The sequence below is a fragment of the Sycon ciliatum genome, chromosome 2, assembly GCF_964019385.1.
Source record: "Sycon ciliatum chromosome 2, ocSycCili1.1, whole genome shotgun sequence".
Taxonomy (NCBI): Eukaryota; Metazoa; Porifera; class Calcarea; order Leucosolenida; family Sycettidae; genus Sycon; species Sycon ciliatum.
The window spans coordinates 14,122,353-14,132,831 of NC_088644.1; the positions used below are offsets into that span (position 1 = coordinate 14,122,353).

The window sequence follows — 10,479 nt, forward strand, 5'->3', positions numbered from 1 at the left end:
TGCACACTTGTGCAGATGCTAGCTGCATGCCCCTGCCCGATTCAAGACGCAGCCCACAACCAATCAGAAGAGTATGCAACTCCTTCCTATAATCGGTTCCCCGTGAATTCCGCAGAATCCAGTACTGTCGGCAGAATTCAGAAAATCCCGCGGAATATTGCAGAAAAGAGAAAAACTGCTTTTTCTGGAGACTTTCAATGTATTTTGACACAGCCAAACCAACCTGCTTGTGACTTTCAAAATCAATTTGCAGTATATTTTTAGAGCTTTTAATTGTTTCGACCAGGATTTCGCATAATTTTGGTTCAGATTTTAATAGAGACAACAAACTTTGCGAAAATTCGATCTGTTTTTACGCTCATTTTCCTTGCAGAATAGAGAAGGACTTGCAGAATTAGCGCAGAATTTACTGGGTTCAGCTGCAGAATTCTGCACAGAATTTCTGAAATTCTGAAATTCTGCCGCGGAATTCACGGGGGATAGTATAATTATATGGGGCAGCTGTGTGATGTGCTGCATGCCTACATGATCATGCATGCATTTGCAGAAATTAGGACACAGACTTTCCCCGCTGTTTGTAACTACTACCTGCTTTTTTGTAGTACCTTTCTGACAGAACTGCATGAAATAATCCGTGCTCTGAAAATTTAACTAGGGGTGCGTTTGGTTGGTACGATCTAGAACAGGATCGAACAGCTGGTGCACATGGAGCAGCCTCATGCCAACCAAACGGTACTCCAGAAACAGAGCACATTTTTGTGAGAAAATGTGCCAAACTTGGTGCATTCTTCAAAATGTGTATGGGTCACCATGGTCACTTTGTACGGTACGACGAATCCAACCCAAAAGCGTATGCACGTGATCATCTGGGACCAAAATCGATGTTCCCGCCAGGTTTCACTGTGAAAAAGTGAAACTGCTCGGTCTGCTCCGGCCTCAAGGCCGGAGCAAGCAGAACATGTTCTGGCCGACCCAGAACAGGTGCAGTCCCAACCAAACGCGCTGTTCTGGTGAATCCTGTTCTAGTTCGTACCAACCAAACGCGCCCTACAGTGTAGGGGTCGTGCCTGGACCTGAACGTATCCAACAAATTAACATCCATGATGTTGCTGGTATGGGAAATCGTTGTTCTTGAATGCCTACATACACGGCGTGGTGCAGGCAAGTTAGGTATAGGAAGCAGCACAACGCGCATACTGATCGACCCAAAATCACACTTGCAAACTCTTGGTGATACATAGACGTTTGATGCGATACATGAGATGCACCTGCAGCTCTGAAGCCAGTGAAGGTATAGAAGGCGAGGAAACTCAGTTTAGGCCCATCCCTAAACTGAAGCTAGACCCTCCCCCAAACACAAAAGTCCACACATACACACAGGCACGCGAGCACACCAGCAGCGTCTTGACTTGAACGGGACGAATTGGGAAATAGCACGGATTTGCATGTCAACAGAACAAGAGCTGTTTTCAAGCTATTGAAATGTCCTGCAATATGTGTACAATAATTATGGTATTTTAATAATCTGATTGAAACTTGTAGAAATAAATGTACATGTATGCATTGGGAGCCAGCCCTCAGCTATACCAGTCACGTGACCATGCCTAATAAAATTGTAACCAGCCACTGTAACAGTGTCGTGAGCGACTGTAGCAGTGTTCAGAGGGTATCTAGAAAAGAAGACTATCCAGGATTCACAACAACACACCGTAGCGGTTATAGAGACTGAGATGCAAGAAGAGCACTGCAGGTCAGCTGCTTCCCAGGCTACTTGCAGCTGCCGGGTGTGCAGAGACTGATCCGAGTCTCATCTGCCACACCAATGCGCACAGCACCATGGCATCAGTAAAGTAAAGCCACGCATGCCATCTCGTCACACGCCCAGGTAGCAAGTCAACAGAAAATCATACAAACCTCCTCTGTAATGTGAGCAGTGTCGTAGCAGCAGAAGCAGCACTGGATGAACACATGCTGGTGTTTGTATTGGTAGAGTTCTACCAGCCCGTGGATCATAGTGGACAGTTGTGCCCTGCTCAAGAAACTTTCCTGGGTGAGCGATGAAGTGGTGTGATGGGTATGAACCACCTCCACCAGTTGACCATGGGACCAAAGAGGAACTCCATGTTGGTCTTCCAGCTCCTACTCCTGGTCTGTGATCGATAGAGTTGTTCTTGTGCATCAAGCTCTCCACTCTCTAATGCATCAACACCACCTCCATCGCCAACCATGCGGAGAGGAACACTTCCTTCAGCGCCGCCAGCATCCGCAATTTTCCGCTTCCTGCCACGTACGCGCCGTAAAAATTCATGCATCGTCTCTCCGGTCAGAGCTAGGTAGAGGACAATCGTGAACAAGCTACAGAGCACCAGTGATGAGAGCAGAGCAAGAGCTAAGAGAATTTTATGATGATCATGCTCCGCGCACAGTTCTTCCATATCTGTACAGATAGACAAAGGCACACAAGTCATAATTACTGAAGAACATGTGAAGTTAGAATGATGCGAAGACTCCAATGCAGCATCTTGATATTTATACCGTATGTCCGCACCTTTTTTTAATTAAGCCATGAAGGTATATTCGATTATAAAGCCAGTCTCAGTTATAAAGCCATGGGCTTCATAAATGAAATGACATTTGAAGTGTGTTTTGTAAAAATGAAGGAATAAGTACTATGTGTCGTGACATTCACATGTACGAGTTTATTAGTGTGTAATACTCGGTACGTACTGAGCTCTGTGTCTTTCTCTTGTCTTCATATACTGCAGGGGTGAATTTATCGTCATGTTTTTGCCTCGCAGTTTCGGCTATACAAAATCACAATTGTGTAGCAGTCTTTGGTTTTGATTAGCGTTTTTCTTTGAAGGTTGGGTGTTTAACGCATTTTCCTTCTTGAGAGTGATGCCTGAACGCCGATCACAAAAAACCCAACTGAATCATACATGTGCAAGCAGATTGAGAGTGCCCGCATCACATACACTGCACTGTATGCATGTTACTTGACAGCGCAGGTTAGGCATGGATAGTCCGTATGTATCGCAGTTTTCTGCGAGTCACGATGACTTTTCAGTAGCAGTAGATCGATGTTGCATCGCGATGCAATACAGGATAAATTCATCCCTGTACTGCATACTTCATGTTACGCGCTTATCAGTTTGACCATGAGTTCATGTCTGCTATCCCGTGTCTCTTCTATTTCTGTTTGCTTCCACGTGGTACCCGGTTACGGTGTAGCGCTGCACGTGCTCCGTCAGCTTGAACTGTAGCATAAATCGTACTTTAGTCCTGCTCACACTTCCTTTATGTCACATACCCGCGCGCGCGGTTCTTCTGCGCTCTACTGCGCAGTACGGTAGTATTCCACATTTTTCCCGTATCCCTTTCTGGCTGGCTGGTGCCTTTTGCTGATTTGTCCTTTGGAGAAAAGGGCTGGCTTTACCATTGGAAGTGGGAATTCAGTAACTGTTTTTAGGACGCTCTTGGATTATGGTTTGGAACTAAAACACAACATAGAAGTAACTATTGTCTCTTGGCTCTCTGGTGTATCATATCCGTCCGATGTCAACAAACCGTCACACTATGCTAACAAACTTACAGCCCAGCAGGATGGGTGAACATGTGGATTAACTTCAACCGATTAAGATTGAAATTTTTGTGTGGACTTTGACTTCTACGGCATGGCGTAGTGGGTGAGTCATTTTGCATCTAAAATAGCTAGGAAAGCAGCGGTGTTTCGAATATAAGGCCATGGCTTTAAAGGCGCTGACATACGGTAATAGAGAAATGGTGGTTAAACTTAAAACACACCCGACAAACTGGTGGTAAATACACGCCTGCCCACACAACACTCTCTACGCTGCAAAAAAAGGTCTGGCAAGGAGGCCTCCATCTCTCATCACCATCATCAGTTTGCGCATGGCTCTTTGCCTGAACTTTGCAGCTTAGAGAGAGCATTGTGCCGGCAGCCGTGCATTTATCACCGTTTCGCCATGAGTGTCTTCAACCACAATTTCTCTGGAATCTCTTCTATATACAAGTATGTGAATTGCACATTAGTCCCAAGACATAATCTCAACATACAACTGGTTGATCTTGACCTATGCAAGTCACAAAGTACATGTACTGACCTGCTAACGGCAAGTGTCCCTCGTTATCTCTCTTCAGGCTACATTCTATGTAAGGACGAATGGCGATGTAAACTGCATATAGGGCGCTGTGTACAAGACATAAACACACACACACACACACACACACACACACATCATGAGTCCATGTACCTTGTACGACCACACTAACTGTTACAAGTACACACACGTACACTGTTACACCAGGCTGGGCTGTCACTATGAATGACATGATGTGGCCAGCTAATGACCCACATACAAGTAACACCTTCCTGGCAGTGAAACACCTTCAACCTGTAGTTTAAATCCTAACCCATCACCGCGTCTCCATTTATGTCAGTGTAGGTGCAGATGGCTACAACAGTAACCGTTACGTGCAATCCGTGCAGAATTGTGAACTAGATTGCCACACGCCGACGCTGCACCGTCATTATGAGATGGCGCAGCATGGTATTCGATTACTGATGGATCGTACTACCCCAGTACAGATTTGTCTCATAGCAGTGTCCTGTGATATCATGAGCAACTGGGACGAGCCACATCAGAAACACACATGTATGTACTGTAACACCATTGGCCTTACCTCGATGCACAGAAGAAGGAGAACAAGAAGAAGTGGTGGACATTGTTGAGGCCGATGCAGTTGGCAGCAAATACACAATGGTGGTCATGTCGCAGCACACACTTGTTGCATGTGTGGCAGTGTTTGGCACGCGGTGGCTTAGGTCTCTTGCACGTGTCACACACTTTACCCCCAGCACTGTATTATGGACAGCAGGAAACCACACACGGGACAGACACAGACACAGACACACACACACTTGTACTTGCTCATTGCCATAAACTGGTCCCTGGGTCTCCTCTAGAGAGGGGAAAGAGGTTTCATAGGAATCTTGGAAAGATGACTCAATTGGCCATTGAGCCGCCCAACCCCAGACTCTAGGTGGACTCGGAAATACTCCCACTTATTGACTCGCCGTACCTCAGTAAGTGGGCAAGGACAAGGTACAGAAAAGGTTTGACGCCATCAATGTATCTGCCCCGGGATCCAACTGCAATTACCCTGCCCCCAATGAAGGCAATACTTAAAATACTGGTGTGGTTTGCTAAGAAAGTAAATGGACCACACACATGGACATGCACAAACGGCGACTTCTTGATACACACATGCACACATATACACACACACACACACATATCATTCACCTCCCCAGAGCCTGCGATGCTTCAGTGTGAGACGGAGCCCTTCCACCACCATCTACTACTTCCGCTGAAAATCGGCCCTTGTCCACCGTGGTGCCAGGTGGCACAGACACAATTTTGTAAAAGTGGAACAGCATATTCCTACAAGCACATATCGCAGGAGGAAAGAGCATGTGATCAGTATCCTGTGTGTAACATTACAGAATCCAATCATGTACAGTGAAACCTGTCTAAGACGACCGCTCAAGGGACCTTCACAAGGTGGTCTCCTTAGCCAGGGTCATTTGACTGGAAATAGCATCCCTCGGCCCTGGTTTCTGTGGTCTTCTAGGACAGGTGGTCGCCTTATCCGAGTGATCGCCTTGACAGGTTTTACTGTACATGCATAGCCTGCAGCAGCAGCAACCATAGCAGCTAAGACCGAAGTGCTTCCCTTTATCTAATCAGCCCGTGTCCCTGGACATAGCCCATGCTAACTGATAAACATGTACTTCGAAGTACTATGATGCCGATGCACCATGTCCGGTCAACTCTTCAGCAATTATGATGCTCGTGAAAATTTACGGGTCGCCAGTTGCAGCACTAGCCGCTGTGCTACTTTATACTAGTTAGTGCTTGCAGTCTACTCACAGATTCGGGCCTGAGTATGCATAGTTATAAATGTGCACATTTCAGTCCAAATTTATCCGATCTTTATCAGCTATGACCAAAACGATTGGCTAGGACATTAGCTTCAGAGAATGTCAGTTTGCTACAATCCTGCAGCGACTATTCATGGAAAGAACACAATTTTCTTTTGCCTTCAGTTCCAAACAGTTCCATTCAGAGCCATGCCCGTATCGAGTACGGTGTTGCACGAGATGGGACTCACCCATTCAAGAAGACGGATGGGATAGCATGGAAGAGTACAAAATAAACGGACTCCGGCAGCAGAGCGTCTTCAGGGTAATGGGCCTAAACGCACATAGAATGACGAGAAGCACAGAGACAGAATGACAATGATAATGAATTGCACTCCCGTATACATGCAGCACTGGGAGGAGCAAGACACTCTGACTCCAGCCTATCTGTTTTTTGCTCACTCGATGATCGATCGGCCGACAAGGACATGTGCCCTACTCTTAGCCTGAGACATGGCACGATGCTGTGAAGTCCCAGACCAAGAGAAAGAAATGAGCTACCAGGAGGGTTGGGGCGGGAAAAGTTTGCTTGCAACTGCCGCAGTAACTCCATACCGTGTTCATATAAACTAACAATAACATAATGAGCATGGAGCAATGCCAGGGCCAGTCGGATAGCAGCCTGGGTTAGCAGCCTATGTGCGTGTGTGTGTGGGGGGGGGGGGGTCTGCCTGGCAAGGATGATAATGTGCATTGATAGTGAAACTGATAGTGCACGGTGTGCTGACTCAGGTATAGTAAGTGAGCCGTTGATAGTTCCTACTACAAAGTACACGTTATGACACAGCCACCGTGTGCTACCGTAAAAGCCTGTGTATAGGCCCCGGGCGTATAGAATAGCAGCCTCGATTTCCTGGGCGTATACAAGGGCACGGGCGTTATTTCGGAACCAGGCGTATACTGGGAATCCGAATAGGGATAGCAGTAAGTATTGGGTACCAGTACCTGTACATGTACTGGTGTTGCCAGCATACCTGGGCGTATACATGGGCATGGGCGCTATTTTGAAACAAAAGTGTTGACTTCCCCTGACTGGGCGTGTACACGGAGGGTGGGCGTAATTTCGAGTGGGCGTATACAGGGGCTTTTTCGGTAATACACGTATAGTGTGTGAGCGGCTTACCAGGAAGAACGGCATGACGTCGAAGAAATGGAAGTAGATTGGCATTGTGATGAAGAAGAACACCAGGAGCATGATCAAGTACTCGGCCTTGTCGCTGATTGTGTTCAGCCGCAGCATTAGACGTGAAACGTGCAGAGAACGCCTGCACCGACGAAACCACCGGACCATGTACACGCACAACTAGACTACATCGTACATGGCACTGACTCTAAGACTACGGACTGTTCTCTGATGATCAAAATCCAATATTGGAATTCCGAAATGTAGTCCGAAATCTGCAAAGGACTAGACAATCCAAATTTGCCCAGAGCCTCTGAACACTACAGAAGCAGAATAGCTGATTACTGCACTGATATCGCTATTGACAAGGACATGTCGTGCAAGGTGGACATACATACCATGGCTGAAATCCGAAGAATTCCAGAATGCTCAGTAACAAGTCGAGAAGAATGGGCAAGAGAACTGCTAGACATACCCCGATGATGCCCAGTAAGAAACACAGCAAGACGGGCGCCATGTGGTCCGCCCGTGGTAGCAACACTAGCCAATATTACACCTATATTGGCTATAATGATATAACTAGCGAAGCACTGTCTACGCCGGGCCTGACTGAATGGAAATTAATTTGAAAAGTTTCGCTATTACTCAAGTTCTATTTTTAAGAACAATTTTACATTGTATTACAAAATATTGGAATTCAGAAACCGATATTCGTACTGTAACCACGGCTAGCTCATGGTCCACGGAAAGAAAATGATGTCAACCGGGTGAACCCGGACGGACTGCGGCTTGTTCTGAAGCTATCTTCCTCACAGTGAAAAGATTCTCACAAAAACACTGCACTCGTGCATGGACCGTAAGAAATCTGTAGCAAAACTCAACACGGACACGTACTTCCACACTGCATGAAAGAGTGTAGCTATGTAGCTGCCTACATTTTTTGTAGCCTACTTTTGTACAGATCTACGCGATACGTGTGCATGTGAGGAGTCGACACAAACTAAAAATAATACTTTGAATAGCAATGGGGATTCCCCAGAAGTGCCAAAACCAAGCGGATAAAAAATTAATACCAAAATCCAAAATACTAAAATCCAATGTATGTCATACTCATACTGTCATAGTAACAAGAGTGTAATGTGTAGCAAGAGTACAATCAGTCATGCAAACATTCGTGTTCTCTTGATTGTAGTACATCAGCAGTAGGGAGCCCTACACCTACCGGTATGTGTAGGGCTCCCTGGTATACAGTATCGGTTGTACCGAAATTTTCGGTGCGTTTTATTATCGGTAAAAATTGTCCGCACCGAAGTTACCGAAAATAAAACACCACCGAAAATTTCTGCTTTTACAGTACTTGAACTGAAGTAACTTTAGTTAGTTGCATAGCCATACAGTCAACGGAAGACACATACCACGGCATGGCGCCTCCGCCCTCCAGCATCTGGACAAGATCATCTTTACTTATATCACGAGCGAACTCATGCAACCTCCCCCCCCCCCCCCCACACACACACCAGGGCTAAACAAATAATGCTACTTCAAGAAGAAGAACCAGGCACACACAAGTGGCAATCCCCACTGTAATGCACGTATCATCATTCAACACAGGAAGAAGTCGTGGACATTGTAATCATCATTCAACACAGGAAGAAGTCGTGTGGACATTGTATGTTGAAGCCAGGGGAACAAAGCTCAACAAGTTGGCAGGATCAGGGAGTCGTTGAAATTGGTCAACAGTATACATGTACATCTCCACACAGGATCAGTGTGAATTTTCTTTGTGACAATAAATTAAATGGTTTATAATTTTTGTGGTAGAGCTGAAACTTACGTCGTATAATATAAAGGTCATGATCCACTCGGTAAGCACTACAAAGAATCCGTGTACTATTTTGATGCAGGGTTTGTGTCGGTGATTAGGGGACTTTCATGAGAGGGAGAATAGCGTAATCAGTCGTAATGGAGAGTGCGGAAAAGCCGACATCCTGGCAAACAGGAGCCATAAGTGGTGGTAAAGGAATAAGAAAGGAAGAGTGGAAGAGGTTTCAAGCGAAGAGAAGTGGTTTGCGCTATGTGGCTTGGGGTTATGTCCTTTGCTGCGAGCGAACTAAGCTAACTAATACCGGTGATGAGTAAATATTGAGAAGAAGACATATGATACAAGTACAAGGTATTTCACTTATGTCTTGTTGGTCAGGAATAATAATTCAGAACCCAAAACTGGAAAAAAAGAAAAAGAAAAAAAGTGGACAACAGCCACAAGATCAATAACCATAAATATCATGCATTATTGGGCTTACTAGCCAGGACAACCCATACTTCTAAGCCAAGGGGAGGCGGGCAAACCTCAGTTGATGCAAGTGTACAAGCCGTCACACTGCTTCCTCTAGTACATCTTCGATTTGGTTCGCTTGCTCCGCATCAGCAGCTACTGCTACACCAGGTGCATTATTTTCTTCTTGTCTCACATCCACGTCATCGGCATGTGTACCGAGCTTCTTATCCACAAGATCAGAGACACGGGTGCTAGCGATGGATGTGCACAAGAAGAGGAAGCTCAGTAGGAAGAATACCAGGTGGTAATCAAACGGAAAGACATGCTCACCATCGATGGACCAAGCAAATATGCTCCCACAGGCAAGTGGTGCAAGGGAGCTGTGGCAGGACAAAACACGTCGGAGAAGGGAATGCACAGAAAGGAGATGCACATTATTACAGCTCTACACACACGCACGCACACCTCAGACATGCCCATCGCGGAAGCGATGATAGCGAACAGCTATGTTAGACATAGCAACTTATGCTGGGATTACACCATTCAACTGCTTGCAAGGCTGATAAATTGACCGCCACTATTTTTAGCCTGGTATCCACCACACAGCTGTTTGAAGTGACTTTTTCTGGCCAGTGAATCCCTATTTTTCATTTTTCCATTTTTTTACACACACACCACACCACATACTCCGGCATACACTGGCTGACACACACACACACACACACACACGCGCGCGCGCGCACGTGCCCACACCATCACCACCACCACACATACTCACTCACTCCGACACTGGACTTATGATAGGAGTCGGATGATGAAGCACGTGCACTTCATGCGAACCTGCCTCTACGTCCACATCCGATTCGGCAGGACTCAACCAGCCTTGTGTGTGAAGTTGTGGTGGGCACAAGCGCAAAGTGGCAGTGCAGAGCGTAGGAGCCTGAGATAGGCGTAGGTGTATACTGCTTGAGATCATCATCGTCCGCTCTTCATTGTCATTTGGTGAAACGATAATATATGAAGCAACCTGGACAGCATGTGACTGGGGAACTGAGAGATTGTGACACGTTCTAG

General features: G+C 46.1%; 2 protein-coding genes across 2 annotated transcripts in view; both read right to left on the reverse strand.

The window, feature by feature from the left end:
• Window positions 1–1,409: 1,409 nt before the first annotated feature.
• On the reverse strand, window positions 1,410–8,009 carry LOC135808863 (uncharacterized). Its single transcript, XM_065322104.1, has 7 exons — window positions 7,526–8,009; window positions 7,128–7,269; window positions 6,196–6,278; window positions 5,328–5,465; window positions 4,705–4,881; window positions 4,125–4,210; window positions 1,410–2,437 (listed from the first exon to the last, which is right to left on the reverse strand). The coding sequence occupies exons 1-7, from the start codon at window positions 7,642–7,644 to the stop codon at window positions 2,034–2,036; spliced, it is 1,149 nt and encodes a 382-aa protein (XP_065178176.1). The 5' UTR covers window positions 7,645–8,009; the 3' UTR covers window positions 1,410–2,033.
• A 736-nt stretch (window positions 8,010–8,745) lies between these two features.
• LOC135808864 (uncharacterized) overlaps window positions 8,746–10,479 on the reverse strand; it is an 11,889-nt gene continuing 10,155 nt past the window's right edge. The window contains exon 16 of the mRNA XM_065322105.1: window positions 8,746–9,785. Coding sequence (XP_065178177.1) covers window positions 9,503–9,785 — 283 coding nt within the window. The 3' untranslated portion in view covers window positions 8,746–9,502. The remainder of the gene's footprint in view (window positions 9,786–10,479) is intronic.